Source organism: Oncorhynchus mykiss, chromosome 8 (assembly GCF_013265735.2).
Source record: "Oncorhynchus mykiss isolate Arlee chromosome 8, USDA_OmykA_1.1, whole genome shotgun sequence".
NCBI classification, from domain to species: Eukaryota; Metazoa; Chordata; class Actinopteri; order Salmoniformes; family Salmonidae; genus Oncorhynchus; species Oncorhynchus mykiss.
The window spans coordinates 68,162,988-68,184,543 of NC_048572.1; the positions used below are offsets into that span (position 1 = coordinate 68,162,988).

General features: G+C 41.6%; 1 protein-coding gene across 15 annotated transcripts; it reads right to left on the reverse strand.

Annotated features, from left to right (window-relative positions):
• Positions 1 to 380: 380 nt before the first annotated feature.
• Positions 381 to 17,038, reverse strand: LOC110530416 (protein SSXT). Of its 15 annotated transcripts, XM_021613452.2 has the most exons (15): positions 16,840 to 17,038; positions 15,874 to 15,950; positions 15,639 to 15,723; positions 14,287 to 14,325; positions 13,631 to 13,790; positions 11,386 to 11,616; positions 11,061 to 11,222; positions 10,604 to 10,681; positions 9,492 to 9,557; positions 8,899 to 8,946; positions 8,691 to 8,738; positions 8,293 to 8,415; positions 5,355 to 5,491; positions 4,892 to 4,954; positions 381 to 4,121 (listed from the first exon to the last, which is right to left on the reverse strand). In XM_021613452.2, the coding sequence occupies exons 1-14, from the start codon at positions 16,906 to 16,908 to the stop codon at positions 4,937 to 4,939; spliced, it is 1,341 nt and encodes a 446-aa protein (XP_021469127.1). In that variant the 5' UTR covers positions 16,909 to 17,038; the 3' UTR covers positions 381 to 4,121; positions 4,892 to 4,936. The 15 variants fall into 15 exon arrangements, with proteins under 15 accessions (XP_021469127.1, XP_021469126.1, XP_021469130.1 ...); XM_021613451.2 differs by lacking the exon at positions 4,892 to 4,954 and having other exon boundaries at positions 14,287 to 14,322; XM_021613455.2 differs by lacking the exon at positions 8,691 to 8,738.
• Positions 17,039 to 21,556: the final 4,518 nt, after the last annotated feature.

Sequence of the window (21,556 nt, forward strand, 5' to 3'; positions counted from 1 at the left end):
TGACATCTATAAACACCCTCTCTAACACACAAACACATCAACATCAGGGAAGGGTCAGGCAGTGGCCCTCTAACACCATGTCCAGTCTGGTCACGTGCTCCGGACACACATCTGGTGCACCATCTGTAGCTCTCCCCCCTACTGTGCATGACAGGTAGTCCCTCTGGAGGGGGAAGGTCATTTTTGGTGCAAAAGTACCCGGGACTTCTGATACATCTGGAATGCAGGGTGTGGTGGGAACTTACTGAGCTAATAGTGTACAGTAAATACATGAACAGATATTCAAAACAAGAAAATCACAAAGTAAACAACATTGTCTATGTCATTGCATTTGAAGAACAGGGACATTTGAAGACAATTGCATAAAAATCCAACACAAGTGTATTAAAAAAAATTCTATTTATTGTTGCAGTTTTTCAGTGACATACTGTACAGTTTCACATCACAATGACACTTACAGTAACATCATGTTGGCTACAGGGTAAATGAAAGACAAAACATTTATTACAAGGTATGTACTAAAGCATACCAAGGTTAGTATCTTTGAGGCTGACTGGAAACCAATCACCATACTTCTATCTTCTCTATAGTATGTGCATGATTTATGCATATTGTACAAATGTATATCAAGCCCAAGGTTTCATAAAATAACACAACCCGTCTGTACAAGAGTGAAATGTTGCATGACATCATAGGAAATGTATCTCAAATCATTACAGCAAGACACTCAGTTTAGAGTATAACGTAACACTTTGTTATACTCCACATAACTCTTATTATTCTGTTGGTGGTTAACTTACATTACATTTTCTTAAATAACAAAAATGTAAAAGTTTATTCGGGGGAGAAATCTCATCCAACATTGTAAAGACGATTAATTCTGTCTGAAACAAGCTTATGTGGTGCTGAACATACTGAATGTACGACAGTCTGATCGGACAGTCTGTGGTCAATGCACTCCCACAGACCCATTATGGGAATATTCAGCACGGGCAAAACGTTCAGAAAGTTGCTGATAAAAACGTAATGTATCGAGCAGACACTATTCTCCAGAGAGCTGTGTCCGATGCACATTAGACATATGTTTGGAATATCCCCCAAATTAATTAATCTCTTATTCAGCTACCAATAACAGAGCACACTGAAGCGCCAAGGCCATAAGATACATGCTTCTAAATTCAACTTTTAAGAGAAGCAGGGGGTACTGGAAGCATTCAGGGGCCCTATTAATATATCGTCTCAGAGTAGGAGTGCTGATCTAGGATCAGGTCTCCCCTATCTATTTATTCTTACATATTATCTAAAAGGCTAAACTGATCCCAATTCAGCTGTCCTAATCTGAGACACTTTATGAATATGGGCTCAGTGCTTTGTGATACACATTGGTTTGCAAAGGGAGGGTGTAAACTAACAGAATTGTTTTTTATCTTCCAAGGATTTTTTTTACAATCTGTCAGAAGACATCTAGTGGCCCATTTGTGTAATTCAGATTATGACAAGTGTCTAATAATCTCTGGCCCTCTGCGTGGGTAATAACATGTAAAATATCTGAAATATTTTAATCAGATGAGGATCGGCCCATTTTTTAAAATTTCCACCTAAAATGACATACCCAAATCTAATGGCCTGGAGCTCAGGACCTGAAGGAAGGATATGCATATTATTGATACCAGTTGAAAGGAAACACTTTGAAGTTTGTGGAAATGTGAAATTAATGTAGAAGAATAACACATAAGTTCTGGTAAAAGATAATACAAACAAAAACATGCGTTTTCAGAAAATAATCATTGTTCCATCGTCTTTGAAATGCAAGAGAAAGGCCATACATTCAGATAGGAGTTTAGGTGTAATTTAGATGGCAGCAGTGTGTGTGTAAAGTTTCAGACTGATCCAGTGAAGCATTACATTAGTAGACTATATTTTGTATCAAGTCTGCCAGGAGTTTCCCCAAATGTGCCGAATTGGTCAATTGATACATTTTCAAGTACATAACTATAGAGAACATACAAAAATGCTATGGTAATAAAAAAATACAAGTTTAAACACATTCAGGAATGTCATACATGATGGATAATTAGCTTCCCTACAGAAAAAACCCCCACTAACCTTCAGACATCTAGATGGCCAGGCAGGGCCCAAGACAGAACCCAGTTCCTACATTTGAATATAACATGTGTTTTATCAAACAAAACTATGCTACATTTGATCTCTGGGACCCTCAGGAGGACAAATCAGAGCAAGATTACTAAATGTAAGTACATTATTTACCTTCAGAGGTGAATGTATCAAACCAGTTGCCATGATAAGTGTTTTGTTGTTGTGCACTCTCCAAATAATAGCATGGTATTTATTCATTGTAATAGCTACTGTAAATTGGACTGCAGTTAGATTAACAAGAATTTAAGCTTTCTGCCCATATAAGACATATCTATGTACTGGAAAGTTGGCTGTTACTTATGTCATTCTAGTCACATTAGCAACAACCATCCAGGTTTAGGGACACCGAACCTTTAGAGTTAAAAAAATATGACAAAGATGTTAAACAATCCTAAATAAAAAAATTAACTAAATGAATACCATTCATTGGTGTTTAATATGAGGGTTTCAGCATGAAATTTCCTTTTTACAAACTTTTATTTTATGTCAATGTTTTATTCATGTTTGGGCATCAAACTGGTGGCAGTTGTGAAAAAAGTAAATCATTAGATTAGTGAAAAAATTATGTAATTGCTGATTAGATGCTTTTTGCCATTAATTAGGTTATTTTCTCTTGAAAAATATGGTGAAATAAAAAAATGTCACATACACCAGATTAGTCCGGAGAAATGTGGTGTTTGACATGGTCAGCCATGGCGTTCCTGGAGCAAATTAGGGTTAAGTGCCTCACTCATGGGCAAGTCGGCAGATTTTTCACCTTGTCTGCTCAGGTATTCAAACCAGCAACCTTTCGGTTACTAGCCCAACGCGCTACCTGCCACCCTACTATCTAATATAAAACTCATGGACAATATGGTCACAGATATAATAAATGAACACTATATACGAATACAGTTTTTAAAAGTTATTCAAGTATAGATTACTAGATTACCAAAGTTACAATAGATTCTGTTAATGACTAAAATCACGCAATATTCCGGTAACTTTGGTAAATTACCGGTAGCTTTGCAACCCTAGTTACACACATACTGTAGATCTCAAAGTCAGAATCCAGCCCCACTCACAGGTCATGTTTTGTTGCCCAAAGAAATAATGTTTCACCACTGATGCTCCAATACAGATAGGTGTTCTCAGTTTGTTTGAGGGCTTTCTATGTACAATCCATTCATAAAACCAAAGCATCTGATTTGTTCACCCCAAGCACATATTCAATGTACAAGTCATTGAAGAAGCAAAGGGAAATCAGGGGTTACAAATAACAAAAGAACAAACAAAATAGCAGATGAAAACAATGTTAATCACAACTTACATCAAGAGACATAACACTTCAGGAGGAAAACAGAAACCATATTCAACAGTACTCCAAATTCTTATACAAAATTAGCTCCATCTAAAAATCATAAAATACATGTTTACATCATCACATATGTTGACCTTGACATATAACATAGCCTTACAGAATTTTGTTTCTGGTGTAAAATCTCCTCACTCCATCCCCGTCCCACCCCTCCACTTCCCATTGGCATTATTGCTTCTTATGAACAGGGGGCTATTGGATGGAGAAACATTGCCCTACAAGAGTGTGAAGTTCAGTTCTGTCCTCTGTAATCTAGACAAAATGAATTTTACGGGTAATTTTTTGCCCTTTTTCGAAATCTGCAGTGCTCTGGATAAGGCAGCTCTGTTTGGTTTTAAGGCATTGCTGCTTTGAGACTTAACTCAGACTAGAAAAGGAGAAATGGAAGTGAACACAATCATCTCATTACATAAGGCCCAGACATAGAGGATACAGAGGGCAAAGTGTGTGTGTGTGTGTGTGGGCGTCTCTGTGAGCTGCAGCCGTTATAAAAGTCCAGATAACAGTTGTACAGAGGTCAGAGGTTAGAGGTCAGAGCAGGGCTCTTGGTGACTGACTGAGTGACTGCCATGGCCATCTCTCATTGCTGGTAATTTCCATATTGACCCTGTGGAGGGAGGAAGGGAGTACTGTAAATGGACATCTTAATTACTTTTCATCCGAACATCTGAACAAACAGGCATTTACTAGGGAAATGCTAATATTTACATATTTAAACAGGATGCAAACAAGCACATCTGTAGCAGCTAGTTATGAACCTTTTGTTACAGATACAGATGCAGACTATTCCTGTGTGGCTGCATTGGCTATATTTAACCAGCAGGTGGCAGCATGGCCACAGAAAAGGTCAACAGGAGGGAAGTAACTTCATGTCAGTTATACTGTAGCAGTAGGCAAAATGCTTCTCTCCGACTTGCACATTTCACATGTTTTGTATTTTGCAGGAGCATTTCTAAACAGGGGTCGAAAGTGGCTGCTCTTTAGGAATAAAAGTTTAGTTACACATTGATTTATTTTGCTTAAATTTGACTTTCTTTGATCATTTACTATTCTACACAGTGCATAATTAAATTACGCATTAAAAAAAAACATTTAAATGCAGTATATTGCATGAAAAGGGATGAATAATAACCCAAGGCATGATGAGTTGTACTTTTGATTGATTTAGTCAATTCCAAACCATCAACATTTTATTTTTTAAGTTCCCCTACAGAATATGCTTGAAATGTTTGAAGACCTCAAGAATAGAATTCGACCCCTGGTTACAAAAAGAGGTAAAGGTGGAAATCAGATGTTTAAATAGAAGACAGGAGGAGAAACATGACAAATGCAAATCAAGGCTAGGCGAACGGTCACACGTTCAGATTTTACCATTACCTTTGCTTCTTACAGAACTAGTCAGGGGTTCAAATCCCTGGGTCTTTATTTCCTCATGTGTCCCTGAATATTCAAAGATAAAGAATCAAAGTGTTGCTGTGGCCCCAGCAAAGGACCACAGAAAATACAGGGCAACACGTAGCTCTCCCCTCCCCTTCAACAATCTCAAAAGTCCGTTACGTTTAGGGAGGAGACACTACATTGCCCTCGCATTGCACTGCTCTGGTGTGACTTGCTATATTATCCAATATTATTCAACTTGTCTTAATCTCCCCATACAATGTCAGCATGCACAAGACACCCACTCCACCCAGGTCTCTTGCTTATGGACACTCCCTGAACCCTGGAAAACTTCACGTTACATTTTTAACTTCTATCCATCTCTAGCCAACATATAAAAGGACACAATAAGAGTCACATACAGATAGAGGTTAGGCCTGCCTACTCATGGGCTCATACTCACCTGATCGTAGCCTGGGTATGGGCGTTGCTGCTGGGCCTGAGGGGGGCCGGGCTGGGGGCCCCGGTAGGCCCCGTACTGCTGCCCCTGGCCCTGGGGGTAACCCTGGGGGTACTGGCCTGGGGCTCCCTGGGACGGACCTGGGGAGGGGGGACAGAGCAGAGAAAAAGGTTATGGATGTCTAACTGAAACATGCTACAGTTCTTCACACCATATAGGAGCAGTTAAGAAGACTGGTCTGTTCAATAACAAAAAGCACACAGTTAACCTGGGAGTATAACAGCGCGCTTGATTCACTGACTTTGTCCTGTTTGATGTCCATTATGCCACGTCTTGTTCTTGAACCATTGAGTGTCAATGAACCTTTATCTCCCAATAGACATATCCAGTGACAACCAGACAGCCAGCCAGAGGCATGGCAGAAAGAGACTGGTGGGTAGTAGTAGTATTAGTTGGGCCCTGGCCCATTTGCTGAAGTTTGGCTCCACATTAACACTGGCCTACTCTGCTGTGTAATGAGAGAGTCTGACTTGCTGGAGCTGGATGTTAAGTTTTCTAATGAAAGGAGACATCAAGGAGATTCAGTGGGCCCTCATTAGATAAGCGAAGCCTCATTAAAAATCACTCCATCAGACCGCCTCTGTATACTACCACTGCACTGCAGCTACCTTACCGCCGCGTAGTGCCATAATCAGGCATCTTAACTTCTTTGGGATAGGGGGCAGCATTTTCACTTTTGGATGAATAGCGTGCCCAGAGTGAACTGCCTCCTACTCAGTCCCAGATGCTAATGAATGCATATTATTATTATTGGTATTGGATAGAAAACACTCTGAAGTTTCTAAAACTGTTGAATGATGTCTGTGAGTATAACAGAACTCATATGGCAGGCAAAAACCTGAGAAAAAAAATCCAAACAGGAAGTGGGAAATCTGAGGTTTGTAGTTTTGAACTCACCCCTATCGAATACACAGTGGGATATTGGTTATGTTGGACTTCCTACGGCTTCCACTAGATGTTAACCGTCTTTAGAACATTGTTTCAGGCTTCTACTGTGATGTGGGACCGGATGAGAGCTCTTTGAGTCAGTGGTCTGCCTACAGCCTCGCTCTCAGTCACGCGCTTTCACTTGAGAGGTAGCTCTCATTCCATTGCTTTCCTACAGACAATGTAATTCTCCGGTTGGAACATTATTGAACTTTTATGATAAAAACATCCTAAAGAAAAATTCTATACTTAGTTTGACAAGTTTCTTCGACCGGTAATATAACTTTTGAACGTTTCGTCCGAATGGACCAGATCGCACATTTGGATTTGTTTACCAAACACCCTAACAAAAGAAGCTATTGGACATAAATGGACATTATCAAACAAAACAAACATTTATTGTGGAACTGCGATTCCTGGGAGTGCATTCTGATGAAGATCATCAAAGTTAATATTTATAATGCTATTTATGAATAATGCTGACTACCCAACATGGAAGATTTGGGCTCTGAGCTCCGTTCTCAGATTGTGCTTTTTCCGTAAAGTTTTTTTGAAATCTGACACAGCGGTTGCATTAGGGGGAAGTGTATCTATATTTCCATGTTTAACAATTGTATTTTCATCAACATATATAATGAGTATTTCAGTGAATTCATGTGGCTCTCTGCAATATCACTGCATGTTTTGGAACTACTGAACATAACACGTCAATGTAAAATAAGATTTTTGGATATAAATATGAACTTTACCGAACAAAACATACATGTATTGTGTAACATGAAGTCCTATGAGTGCCATCTGATGAAGATCAAAGGTTAGTGATTAATTTTACCTATATTTGTGCTTTTTGTGACTCCTCTCTTTGGCTGGAAAAATGGCTAGGTTTATCTGTGAGTTGGTGGTGACCTAACATAATCGTTTGTGGAGCTTTCACTGTAAAGAATTTTTGAAATCAGATGCTGTGGCTGTATTAACGAGAATTTTCATCTTTAAAATAGTGCCTAATACTTGTATGTTTCAGAAATTTGATTTATCAGATTTCTGTTGATTTGTATTTGGCGCCCTGCAATTTCATTGGCTGTTGGCGAGGGGTTCCGCTAGACAGGTTAACAGCTGATCAGTGATACGATGACTGACTGACTGGGCCAAGTCAAACGTCATTAGGTGCTCATAATGCAGACGCAGCTACCGCAAAGCTTAACCTTGTGTGGCCCGCCTGCGAGAGCGCATGTGAGCCAGATGGAGCCCAACTCATAGCCTCTGCCTCTCTCCACCAGCTCATTACTGACATGAGAGAAAGGCCTCTGGTTCTGAGAGAAAGGAGAGCTGACAGGATTTTAAAAACGAAAGAGGGGGGCTGTGGTTCCCACACCCACAATGCCGAGGGTTATTACCCATAAGCGTGTCCTATTCCTTTTACTCTCTCGCCATCTCTAGCTTTCAGAGACTTTCTATCACACAGTAACTAGGCCTGTACAGTGACCCACCATAGTATGAGAGGGACACCTAACAGCACCAATGTCTGCCAGCTACCGCTTCTGATCAACGTGCCAGTATGTGTAGCCTTGATTGCGCCGCTGCAACATTGAAAGTACACCATTTCAATTAGCAAAACAGTGGTGTGGTTCAGTAAACATATGTGAGGCTCTGGGTGAGTGCCATTTGGAATCTAGGACTGATATTTCAAGATAATGAAAAGGAAAGTAAACAGTGAATCCTACAGGATGAGTGTGGACTGACTGCCATCAGAGTAATGGCACACACCAACATCTTTTTATTTCCCATTTCAGTAAATAAATAAAAAAGTGTACAAAGTAATAGGCTATGGAAAAATAAAGAGAAAGAAAGAACAAGAGAGAAAATAAATAGAGTGAGAGAACAAGATGAGTGAGAGAGAGAAAAAGACCGAGACACACAAAGATAGATTCAGTGATATTGCTTAGGTTCCACCCACCGTAGCCCTGTTGCGGTCCAGGGTAGCCCTGCTGTCCAGGGTACTGCTGCTGTGGGGGGTAGCCCTGCTGCTGGGGAGGACCTTGCTGGTAGGCCTCCTGCTGCTGGCCATACTGGGCATTACCTACAGGGGGCAACAGAGCGACATTACGGTATCTGTGATATTTCAGTACCTGAACCAGGTTTGACGACAACACAGCAGACATCAGTGTTTAGAGTGGCCAGAATCAGGCTTGGGGTCCATTTCAAGTCGGAAGGTAAACTGAAATTCAATTCCAAATTTTTACAGCATGATTAGAATTTCAGTTTACTTCCTGAATTGAACAAGCTATTGACCCCAACCCTGATCAGAATTTGTTTGAAAACACTGATTTTGGCTGTTAAACAAAGTTAACAAACCATGATCTTTTTCATATGGGGACTGTTGGTTGGCTGCTGGGTCTCGCTCTGGCAGACATAACCCACAGGAGAAAAGAACCAACACCATGATTGGAATTTAATTTTACCTCCTGAGTTGATTGAATTGAACAGGATATTGACCCTAATCCTGATCAGAACGTTTTTTGAAAACACTGATTTAGGCTGTTAACAAACAAAGTTAACAAACCATTATCTTTTTCATAGGGGGACTGTTGGTTGGCTGCTGGGTCTCGCTCTGGCAGACAAGACAAGAACCACAGGAGAAAAGAACCAACACTGTGAGCATGCCCATTGAAACATTAAGTTTATTTTTGTTTGTTTTTATATGCAACATGGTTGTTATAGTGACTCTTTTTTAGCATCCTTACCTGACACCTGCTATGAGCCATTAATAAAACAAAGCTGGAACGACAACATTTATGAGAAATGAAATATGTGAGTGAGAAATCATCAACGATTAAAAGTAGTCACGTGCATAGCGGTGAGGGACATGAAGCCAGAAAACAGAGACTAGAACAAACTCAGAAAGCTTCAGCTGGCCAGGGAAGGCTAAACAGAGGAAATAATACCGGTATAGAAAGTGTACTTGAGTTATGTTATTAATTGTAAAAGCTAGCATTTAGGCTACTGCAGTTATAAAACACAATAGCCTTTGTCACAATTGGAAAGTCTCAGAAATGTCTCCATAAAAGCAACACAAAAGTTCCATAAGTCATGTGTTTTTAGCTTAGCTATTTCCTTTTCCCCTGTGAGTACATTTCTGTGAAGCTACATAGATACCTCCTTGGTAGTATTGTTCTGAGGGATCAAAGCCTTGATCAGGGAACGGTGGCTGTAGTAAACCACCTAAAACATTATTTCACAAGGAGATAGGAAGACATGTTATTTCATGTCCATGTTTAAGGTGATAAGTCAATGAGGGGGAAAGTCAGGGGATTAAAAATATACAGATTGTTAAATATCAGTATATATTTTATATTGCTTCAAGCAATGTCTCTGTGTGAGTGTGGGTATCAATGTTCATAAATATAGGTTTTGCAAAAGTGATAAGTAAACATTGGAATATTTGTTTCACTTTCTTTTGGGAATATACAGTTTTACAAGACAATATTTAAATCCTGTAATTTCCATTAGAGTACAACCTAGCTATGAGACTGGAGAGTACTGTGTCAAAGTTTGAAAGGGAGTAGAATGTAGACAACTCAGAAAGGTGTAGAAAGTGATTGATACATGCAAGAGAAAGTTATTAATTTAAGAATAATTGATGGGGATGCTATGATGCAAAATCACTATGGAGGGGTGGGAAATCACTGGTGAAAAATCCTAGTCCAACTAGTCACCTTTTCCACCAGGAGTCTTCAAAGCAACATCTGTCAACTCGTGTGTGGGGCTTCTGCTAAAGTAGGACCTCTGCTTCTGCTAAAAGCACCACCTAAGATCAACTTCCTGGATTGAATCGCGGTACGCATTTGGAGCCACACCTCCACAAGAAAACGGTTCGACAGAATAACTAGCTATTTGTTTATCGAAGACGCATATCACCGGTGGGATGGTGGGCAGGTAAACCAAACATTAGCTTCCTTCTTGCCAGGCTTACAGAGCACCATGACAGTCTAACTGACATCTTCCATTCTCTATTTCCACAAATGTTCTAGATAACTGCGGTGGAACCAAGATAAACCATTGATGATTCGTTTCAGGTGTAAAGTGGTGCTGAGCAATTCACTGGCTTTAGCTGAGGGATGGTGTCACTGTCATACAATGTTATTTTGGTACTCGCTATCCTCTTGTCCTTCTGCATGACTCAATACAGTTTCTCTAAGTGAACGTTAGACGGACGGAGAGGTTTGGTTGGTTCTACGAGCGGTTGGTTGGAGGGTTGGTTCTCCTACCTTCTGAGGCTCCCTGTCCTGCGTGACTGTACTGGTCCCCATAGTAGTCTTCCTGCCCTGGGTACTGCTGAGGGGGTCCTACATACACACACACAACACACACAGGTTGATTCAAGGTGTTGTTGGGGCAGGAGTGGGGGGAGAGGGGAAGGGGGGGATTTCGGCGTGGAAAGGGGAGTGAGGTTGGAATTTGGGCCACTTATTCGCTAGAGAGCTCCTGGTCCTCAAACTATAGCTCAGTTGTCTGGGGCTGACAACAACCTTCAGGACACCTGGGTACTCCTTCTATGGTAATGGGGCTACCTGTGTCTACAAGCAACGACAGTGTAAGTGAAAGATATTTCCACTTAAAAGACGAAGTGGAAAGGGGGTTACGGACAGGAGAACAGGTTTCAGCCCTGTGTCAAGTCAAACCAAGCGCCTTGTCCCAGTGCCCACTCTGTAGAGCAGAGCGTACCTTGCTGTGGGGGTCTGTAAGGGGGCATGGGCCTCTGCCCCATCACGTGGTTCCCCTGGCCCATCATGCCCATGGGGTTCTGCTGGCCCTGGTAGTGCTGCCCGCCACCTCCAGGGGGTATGTTGTACTGCTGGGAGGGAGGCTGCTGGTGCATCATGGGGCCTGGGGCAGGAACAACACAAACACACAGAGTATGCCATTACAGAACCCAATTTGAAAAAAACTCAACAATAAAGCATCCATGGATGAATGTCATCATCAAAAGATGTGTATGGGTCAAAGAGAAGGTCTATCAAGGACACGTTTGTTTTCCTCTTTCCTGTACCTTGGTTAGCCTGCATGTTCATGTTGGGCCGGGGGCCGTAGTTACCCATGGGTCCTTGGGTCATGTTCATCTGGCCTTGGGCAGGCATGCTCTGAGAGGAGGGCACAGCGTGGTTGTAACCGCCCATAGAGCCATGGCTGCTGGGGGGCATGTTCATGGAGCCGCTGCCGGGCATGTTGGGGGGCTGGTTGGGACCTGGCCCAGGGCCCTGCATGGGCATGTGATTAGGCCCTGGGAAAAAAAGAACGACAGATCATTTAACATTTTGGAAGATATTAGACCATACAGTACAGAGATCAAAGATTGTATTATTTCATTAAAACATTATTAATGCTTTCCCGAGAAAATACTTTCTCCCTATTTTAATATTCACAAGCATGTGCGCTGTAGAGCCTTGACAACTGGTAATAACTGGTCAACCTACCCTGCGGCAGAACAAAGTAGACAATGTTAACAGTCTAGCCCCTGGGGCTGGGCGGTATACCGCTTCACACACCAAACCTTGCCCCATGTTACTCAACGAGAGAGTGATTGCTCAACCATGGAGTCACAAGCACTTTCTTGCTGTTCACTCTGCAGTCTGCATGGTTAGATAGATACAAGATGTTGGTGACAACGATGCTGCTTTGCACAAATGTTCTATAATTACACTATTAGTTTGTGTATCTTACCATCTGCAAACTACTACTAGTTTGTCTTTTCTTAGCAAGTTGGGGCTAAAATAACTTGCAATAGCCACAAATGCTAATCACCAGTTAGTACATTTAGCAAGCTAAGAGTCAGCTAGCTAATACAGCCTGGTACCAGTGCTGGTGTAGGCCTAGATAAGCATGTTGTTTGTGCAATGGTATATTCTATATCAGAGGAATAGGCAAATATGTTAGCTAGCTAGCTACATCAGGGCTGCGGTTCAAACACTTAAAAGACCCTATCCCATCAGCCCTCAAATTAAGAGGACACTTCTGATGACGTATCATGACGTCTGACGAGTATACACTTGCAGGCCGAGGTAGGAAGGAATGCTTTTTAAATGGACCACCCTTGTCCGGAAATTCGTCACTCGTACATCCCACGATGATTGTATTATTGACTGTACGTTTGTTTATCCCATGTGTAACTCTGTGTTGTTTGTGTCGCACTGCTTTGCTTTATCTTGGCCAGGTTGCAGTTGTAAATGAGAACTTGTTCTCAACTGGCGTACCTGGTTAAATAAAGGTGAAATAAAAAATAAATAAATTGTGTTTTCAGCCACTGGTAGCTTGTGGGTGCTTTATATGCGCTAGTCATTTATGAGTGCATGTCTAATTAAATATATAATTATTAATATACGCCAACTGTACGATAGCTAGCAAATTAATTAGCTAACTAATATTAGCCTGCCTAGCTGGAACTTCTGAAGGAGGAAAATGTTTTATTTCTACAATTTCCAAAAGATAACCAAACAAAAACATTTTTACGAGACGTGTTTGTGCCGTCATGTGCATTACTAGCACAATTTCTAACTTATTTGCATTTCTTTTTACTTACACTTTTATGTTGACTCCATTGATTTTCTTAGTGGATGTACAATCGCCGCAAATTGAATTATGGGGAGTTTCAGGCCCCGGAGTGAACATAATTGTACACTCGACTAAAAACGAGGGCTGAGGGGCTTACTTTGCAAACTTCCCTTGCTTGGCTAATCAGTTGGGCCGCCCTCCAAAATGGCGACGGGGCTTTCCCCAAGGGCATAAGGCAAGGGTGTCTTTTAAGTTTGGACCGCAGCCCAGGTAATAAAACATCTAATGTAACACCTTATTAGGGTGCCCTGGAAACACTGATCAACACATCGGTTCCTAACCTGTCAATAATGATTTGAACAGTTCACCAAATAACTACGTCTACATTTTTTCCCCATACCATGCAACCTTGCAGAATTTCTTTTGTTTAAAGTTGGATTGAACAGTATAAAACAATCAAGGTCATGAACTACTCAAAGAACATTTAGAACTTTAATTATTCAAAAACATAACACCTTATCAAAATATTTGAAAATATAATTTTATATTTTGGCCATATTGCCCAGCCCTACTCTCCCCACACGCATGCAAACACAACCACAGTGAAGTGGAGTCCAAGACAACCAGAGCTCAGATGGGTGACATCGTTTAACAGAGCACCCTCCCCTCCTCTTCCAGCTCTGTGGTGTTGCTAGGCAACCCTAGTGAGGTAGACAGGGATAGAGAGAGGACGGGAGGTCACTTACCAGGCATCTGTCCGTTCATCTGGCTCTGCATGTGTGGGGCTGGGGGTCCGCCACTGACCATGCCCTCAGAGGGAATGTTGTGTCCGTGGGGGGGCTGGGGGCCCGGCACTCCGCTCTGGTTCATCCCACCAGGGCCCATGGGCATGTTCTGAGTAGGAGGCTGCAGACAGACAACAGAGAGAGAAACACCAGCCGTGTTAAGATACATATCTCAGCCATGTATGAGAGAAAAAGCGGTGGGAGAGGGAGGAAGACTGATGGACGGATGACCATGGGTTCTTAAATGTAAGAACAGAAATGATCATGTTCAAAATAAAAGCAAATTATATTGAAGGTACAGGATTTAAAGACCCCGGCCATTCTGTGGATATAATATGTCATATAATCTCTGGATTTGACATGTTGTTCTATCATCTATTTCACAGCACCAGATTGCAGCAACAAGTAAGCCAATATAATAAAGCAGAACCTATCAACACACGGCACTGTACAATACTATTGCACTATTGTACCAGCAGTCTATCTCAGAGGTATCACATATGAAGTTTCACAACAAAAGACCCTGTGTTTGAATATCAATCATATAGCCTCCGATGCACAGTATGAACCAAGACACCCTATCATAAATTAACCCCCACTTCTCCACCCATACTCACTTCAAGCTTTACCTCTGGGGGAGTAGGGGAGTCACACTTCTGAAATCAAGTACAGAGCATCTAGGTGAACATTATACACCCCTTTGACCAACAGTAGGGGAGACAGGGCAAGCTTCCATTGGTGGCATATGAGGCATATATTATTACATTCAATCTCACATGCACCGCACAATCTATCGTCAGAGCTTGACAGGGTTAGATATACTGGGAATAGGATGGGAAACCCCTATACTGGCTTCATTTCCTGTACTGGCGGAATTTGGTGAAGTTCCGTACTCGGCTCTTCTTCTTCTTTTTTTATTTTTATTTTACCCCTTTTTCTCCCCAATTTCGTGGTATCCAATTGTTGTAGTAGCTACTATCTTGTCTCATTGCTACAACTCCTGTACGGGCTCGGGAGAGACGAAGGCTGAATGTCATGCGTCCTCCGATACACAACCCAACCAGCCGTACTGCTTCTTAACACTTCCAACCAGCCGCACTGCTTCTTAACACAGCGCGCATCCAACCCGGAAGCCAGCCGCACCAATGTGTCGGAGGCACCCGGCAACCCTGGCTAGCGCGCACTGCGCCCGGCTCGCCACAGGAGTCGCTGGTGCGCGATGAGACAAGGAGATCCCTACCGACCAATCCCTCCCTAACCCGGACGACGCTAGGCCAATTGTGCGTCGCCCCATGGACCTCCCGGTCGCGGCCGGTTACGACAGAGCCTGGGCGCGAACCCAGGGACTCTGTGCCATCAGAGTCCCTGGGTTCGCGCCCAGGCTCTGGCGCTGGAGTACAGCGCCCTTAACCACTGCGCCACCCGGGAGGCCCCGCTCGGCTCTTCTTCAATTGTAACTTAGCTCTGTTGTTGCATTTCTATGCCCTTATTTCAAGTCAGGATCTATAAATGATGATAACAGAATACATGATAGTTATGGAGGGAGTATTGTTAGACCACTTCATCAAAGAGTCATGTTTTAGGCAGCAGGTAGCCTAGTGGTTAGTGTGTTGGGACTAGTAACTAAAAGGTTGCAAGATTGAATCGCTGCGCTGACAAGGTAAAAAAATATGTCGTTCTGCCCCTGAACAAGGCAGTTAACCCACTGTTCCCAGGCCGTCATTGAAAATAAAAATGTGTTCTTAACTGACTTGCCTAGTAAAATACAATTTTAAAAAGCCCTATGCTTAGTTTGAGATTTAAAATCACTGAACACAATCCTTGAACTATCGGGAGCCAAGAACAACACCGTATTTCTAACTGTCTGTACAACTTGATGAAATGTGTCAGAGTGAATCCAATTCAGCACCAATGAATTGTCCCCTTCTTGTAACATCACTGCCCTTCTCCGCCCTGGACCCATACTCACAGCAGGGAGCAGAGACTGCATGTTCTGATTGGAGTCTGCTATTGTGGCCAGGTAAACTAAATTTCTGTGGAGCATCTGCTGGTACCTGTTAACAGAAAACAGATAAAAACCCATGTTAACATTTAAAAAGGCAGGGAGAGAAGCCATCAATACACTGCAAAAACTCAAATACATGATAGTATGAAGCCTGAAAGCTCATCAGGTATAGAGATGTTGTACATAAAGTATAACTTACTGTGAACATTCTGCTGTCTTTCCTTTGCTCTGGAAGTCCATTATACATTGAATCAACTGATTGTTTTCATCCAGTAACTGAAACATGACAGAGCAAAACAGGAAGAAAACTTAGTGTTCATATGCTAAACAAACCATACAACATGCACAAGGACTACTTTTAATTTCCACTGAACTTCACAAAACCCCATTTACTTGAAGAACTGTGCAGATACAAAGTGTGTTAACAGAATGGTTTGTGCTGTCTGTTAGCAAACTAGTCATGTGTAATTGTTAAAATTCGTCTATGTGCATAGTTGTATGGTTTGTCTAATTTAACAAATCATTGGTTTTTGTTTGGCATACATTTTAAAGTGCAAAATAATTGAGAATATAGTAAATACAATGTAAAAAGGGTTGGGGAATTGTGATGCATACATGGAAACAATGTTACTTGTGTTAACGTTTTGAACCATAGACAGTATAACTCCAGAGGACAAACTGTCGTTCCAATCCAGACTACTCATAAAATCATATTATTTTATTTGAGAGTAGAGTAGTGTATGATGTTAATGACAACAATGTAACTAACTAGCTGGTCAAACTGCTTTTGCAGTTTTCTCTACTTAGTAACAAAGCATTTGTCATCTAACGTTACTGTTCTGTGTGCCAGCTAACAAAAGAAGCTAACAATCCAGCTAACAAAATACTAGTAGGCCTCCATTCATATCGGAAACAAATGTAATGTTAGTCCATCGAATCGACAAAAAAAAATTAGTTATTTTCAGATTTGCCCACTCCCGCGAAGTTCATATTGACCGCGCTTTACCCTAGCAACATTGTTACCAATCTATTTCCCTTTACTTAGCTAACGTTAGCTGCCTATAGTTCGACCTGGGCACTGGCTAGGCTAGTTAGCTATCTAGCTAGCAGCAGCTGGGTGCTCTCCGCATCCATTCTGTTGTGGTGCGTGATAAAGATGAATTACCTTCTGAATTCCAGTGGGTGTTATATCACCCTTTCCACGTTGTCTGTGAGGTGCAAACGCCACCGACATGGTGATTTGCTATTAAGCGAAATAAACTAAAACATAGAACTAAACAGCTAAAAAAATATGTAGAACTCAAATCAGGCAGTTTAGAATATGAACTCGTATTCCGCCAGCAGCACAAACAATGACGTCACTTTCGTACGGTAATGAGGAACCTTCAAAATAAAATCCCGCATTTCCAAACATTGCAAGGTGAATAACCAATTCAAATGAAATTGCATTTTTATCAATGGCCACTTTTATTGTGCAATTGTTAAGACCAATAATGCAAAAATACAATGCTGACCCTGGTATGTTAAGAATATTGGGCTGTAGAGAGAACTTTTCTACCTGTCTCAGATAAAGTGGGGTGGGAAATATTCATTAGGGTCTCAAATATGCTAAGTTTCAAATCAAATCAAATCAAATGTTATTGGTCACATACACATCGTTAGCAGATGTTAATGCTAGTGTAGCGAAATGCTTGTGCTTCTAGTTCCGACCGTGCAGTAATATCTAACAAGTAATCTAACAATTTCACAACTACCTTATACACACAAGTGTAAAGGAATGAATAAGAATATGTACATATAAATATATGGATGAGTGATGGCCGGATGGCATAGGCAAGATGCGGTAGATGGTATAGAGTACAGTATATACATATGAGATGAGTAATGTAGGGTATGTAAACATTATATAAAGTGGCATTGTTTAAAGTTACTAGTGATACATTTATTACATCCAATTTTTGATTATTAAAGTGGCTAGAGATTTGAGTCATGATTTGAGTCATCATTGTTAGTGATGGCTGTTTAACAGTCTGATGGCCTTGAGATAGAAGCTGTTTTTCAGTCTCTCGGTCCCAGCTTTGATGCACCTGTACTGACCTCGCCTTCTGGATGATAGCGGGGTGAATAGGCAGTGGCTCGGGTGATTGTTGTCCTTGATGATCTTTTTGGCCTTCCTGTGACATTGGGTGGTGTAGGTGTCCTGGAGGGCAAGTAGTTTGCCCCCGGTGATGCGTTTTGCAGACCTCACTGCCCTCTGGAGAGCCTTACGGTTGTGCGCGGAGCAGTTGCTGTACCAGGCGGTGATACAGCCCAACAGGATGCTCTCTTTTGTGCATCTGTAAAAGTTTGTGAGTGTCTTTGGTGACAAACCAAATGTCTTCAGCCTCCTGAGGTTGAAGAGGCGCTGCTGCGCCTTCTTCACAACGCTGTCTGTGTGGGTGGATCATTTCAGTTTGTCCGTGATGTGTACACCGAGGAACTTAAAACTTTCCACATTCTACACTACTGTCCCGTCGATGTGGATAGGGGGGTGCTCCCTTTGCTGTTTCCTGAAGTCCACGATCATCTCCTTTGTTTTGTTGACATTGAGTGTGAGGTTGTTTTCCTGACACCAAAATCCGAAGGCCCTCACCTCCTCCCTGTAGGCCGTCTCGTTGTTGTTGGTAATCAAGCCTGCCACTGTAGTGTCGTCTTCAAACTTGATGATTGAGTTGGAGGCGTGCATGGCCACGCAGTCATGGGTGAATAGGGAGTACAGGAGAGGGCTGAGAATGCACCCTTGTGGGGCCCCAGTGTTGAGGATCAGCGGGGTGGAGATGCTGTTTCCTACCCTCACCACCTGGGGGCGTCCTGTCAGAAAGTCCAGGACCCAGTTGCACAGGGCAGGGTTGAGACCCAGGGTCTTGAGCTTAATGATGAGTTTGGAGGGTACTATGGTGTTAAATGCTGAGCTGTAATCGATGAACAGAATTCTTACATACAGTGCCTTGCGAAAGTATTCAGCCCCCTTGAACTTTGCGACCTTTTGCCACATTGCAGGCTTCAAACATAAAGATATAAAACTGTATTTTTTTGTGAAGAATCAACAACAAGTGGGACACAATCATGAAGTGGAATGACATTTATTGGATATTTCAAACTTTTTTAACAAATCAAAAACTGAAAAATTGGGCATGCAAAATTATTCAGCCCCTTTACTTTCAGTGCAGCAAACTCTCTCCAGAAGTTCAGTGAGGATCTCTGAATGATCCAATGTTGACCTAAATGACTAATGATGATAAATACAATCCACCTGTGTGTAATCAAGTCTCCGTATAAATGCACCTGCACTGTGATAGTCTCAGAGGTCCGTTAAAAGCGCAGAGAGCATCATGAAGAACAAGGAACAAACCAGGCAGGTCCGAGATACTGTTGTGAAGAAGTTTAAAGCCGGATTTGGATACAAAAATATTTCCCAAGCTTTAAACATCCCAAGGAGCACTGTGCAAGCGATTATATTGAAATGGAAGGAGTATCAGACCACTGCAAATCTACCAAGACCTGGCCGTCCCTCTAAACTTTCAGCTCATACAAGGAGAAGACTGATCAGAGATGCAGCCAAGAGGCCCATGATCACTCTGGATGAACTGCAGAGATCTACAGCTGAGGTGGGAGACTCTGTCCATAGGACAACAATCAGTCGTATATTGCACAAATCTGGCCTTTATGGAAGAGTGGCAAGAAGAAAGCCATTTCTTAAAGATATCCATAAAAAGTGTAGTTTAAAGTTTGCCACACGCCACCTGGGAGACACACCAAACATGTGGAAGAAGGTGCCCTGGTCAGATGAAACCAAAATTGAACTTTTTGGCAACAATGCAAAACGTTATGTTTGGCGTAAAAGCAACACAGCTGAACACACCATCCCCACTGTCAAACATGGTGGTGGCAGCATCATGGTTTGGGCCTGCTTTTCTTCAGCAGGGACAGGGAAGATGGTTAAAATTGATGGGAAGATGGATGGAGCCAAATACAGGACCATTCTGGAAGAAAACCTGATGGAGTCTGCAAAAGACCTGAGACTGGGATGGAGATTTGTCTTCCAACAAGACAATGATCCAAAACATAAAGCAAAATCTACAATGGAATGGTTCAAAAATAAACATATCCAGGTGTTAGAATGGCCAAGTCAAAGTCCAGACCTGAATCCAATCGAGAATCTGTGGAAAGAACTGAAAACTGCTGTTCACAAATGCTCTCCATCCAACCTCACTGAGCTCGAGCTATTTTGCAAGGAGGAATGGGAAAAGAAATTCAGTCTCTCGATGTGCAAAACTGATAGAGACATACCCCAAGCGACTTACAGCTGTAATCGCAGCAAAAGGTGGCGCTACAAAGTATTAACTTAAGGGGGCTGAATAATTTTGCACGCCCAATTTTTCAATTTTTGATTTGTTAAAAAAGTTTGAAATATCCAATAAATGTCGTTCCACTTCATGATTGTGTCCCACTTGTTGTTGATTCTTCACAAAAAAATACAGTTTTATATCTTTATGTTTGAAGCCTGAAATGTGGCAAAAGGTCGCAAAGTTCAAGGGGGCCGAATACTTTTGCAAGGCACTGTAGGTATTCCTCTTGTCCAGATGGGTTGGGGCAGTGTGCAGTGTGATTGCGATTGCGTCGCCTGTGGACCTATTGGGGCGGTAAGCAAATTGGAGTGGGTCTAGGGTATCAGGTAGTGTGGAGGTGATATGATCCTTGACTAGTCTCTCAAAGCACTTCCTGATGATGGAAGTGAGTGCTACGGGGCGATAGTCGTTTAGCTCAGTTACCTTAGCTTTCTTGGGAACAGGAACAATGGTGACCCTCTTGAAGCATGTGGGAACAGCAGACTGGGATAGGGATTGATTGAATATGTCCGTAAACACACCAGCCAGCAGTTTTGGAGGGGGACTGTGTTATTGACATATGCATTTAGTCCTGCATGTTATACTAATTCCAAAACAATACTTGAATGTACTGTTGTTGTGTTGAATATCAGTTGTAAATATCAGTGCTGTGTTCTATCATACGAAATGAAACACAGTGAAAAGGTACTACATTTTCTTCAGAAAGACAAAAGTCATTTTTGCTCTGACACATCCCCAAAGAATTACTAATCTGGGTCAAAGATCATAGTATATGTCAATTATTCGGTCACTTGTTGTCATTGCTTAATATGTTATAATCCTCTTTAGTAAGTGGAGATGGAAGAGTTTTGATTGTCTTTGGAATTTGAAGTTTTGACCCAGATTAGTCATTCTTTGTGGATTTGTCAGAGCACAGATTACTTGTGTCTTTCTGAAGAAAATGTAGTACCTTTTCACTGTCTTTTATTTTGTATGATAGAACACAGCTTGCTTCAGGAATTATTGGACCTTCACTAAGGTAAAGCCCACACTTGATTTTTATACTTGAGTGCAGTCGAAATACCAGTGATTTACATGTAGTGTGTACAATTTCCCAAATTGATAATTATCTGAAAATGCTATAATACTAAATAATTCAAAAAGCTGTATGTTATATATGCAGGATATTTTATTTGTCAGTCCAAACTTCAAATTCCAAAGACAACAAAAACTCTTTCATCTCCACTTACTAAAGAGGATTATAGCATATTAAGCAATGACAACAAGTGACAGAATAATTTACATATACTATGATCTTTTGAAGTCACATCAAAAGGAACAATTTGTGTTAATGTCCCCTGCGTCTTTTGAGAGTCAGGAATTACAGTCTGTTTAGTGACAGCAAAGAGGTTATAAATACCTGGCATTACAGTTTCTGGCAATGCATGGATTGATGGTGGATGTGACACTAAACTATAATTTTCTCATAGGTGCTCCCATTTTAGAAAACAGTCA

Excerpts from the sequence above, each read along its gene's own strand:
- LOC110530416 (XM_021613450.2), bottom strand. The coding sequence starts at position 16,908 with ATGTCGGTGGCGTTTGCACCTCACAGACAACGTGGAAAGGGTGATATA. Across the intron at positions 15,724-15,873 it reads AAGACAGCAGAATGTTCACA|GTACCAGCAGATGCTCCACA; the intron begins GTAAGTTATACT and ends TTCTGTTAACAG. Across the intron at positions 8,416-8,690 it reads CCCATATGAAAAAGATCATG|GTAATGCCCAGTATGGCCAG; the intron begins GTTTGTTAACTT and ends TGCCCCCTGTAG.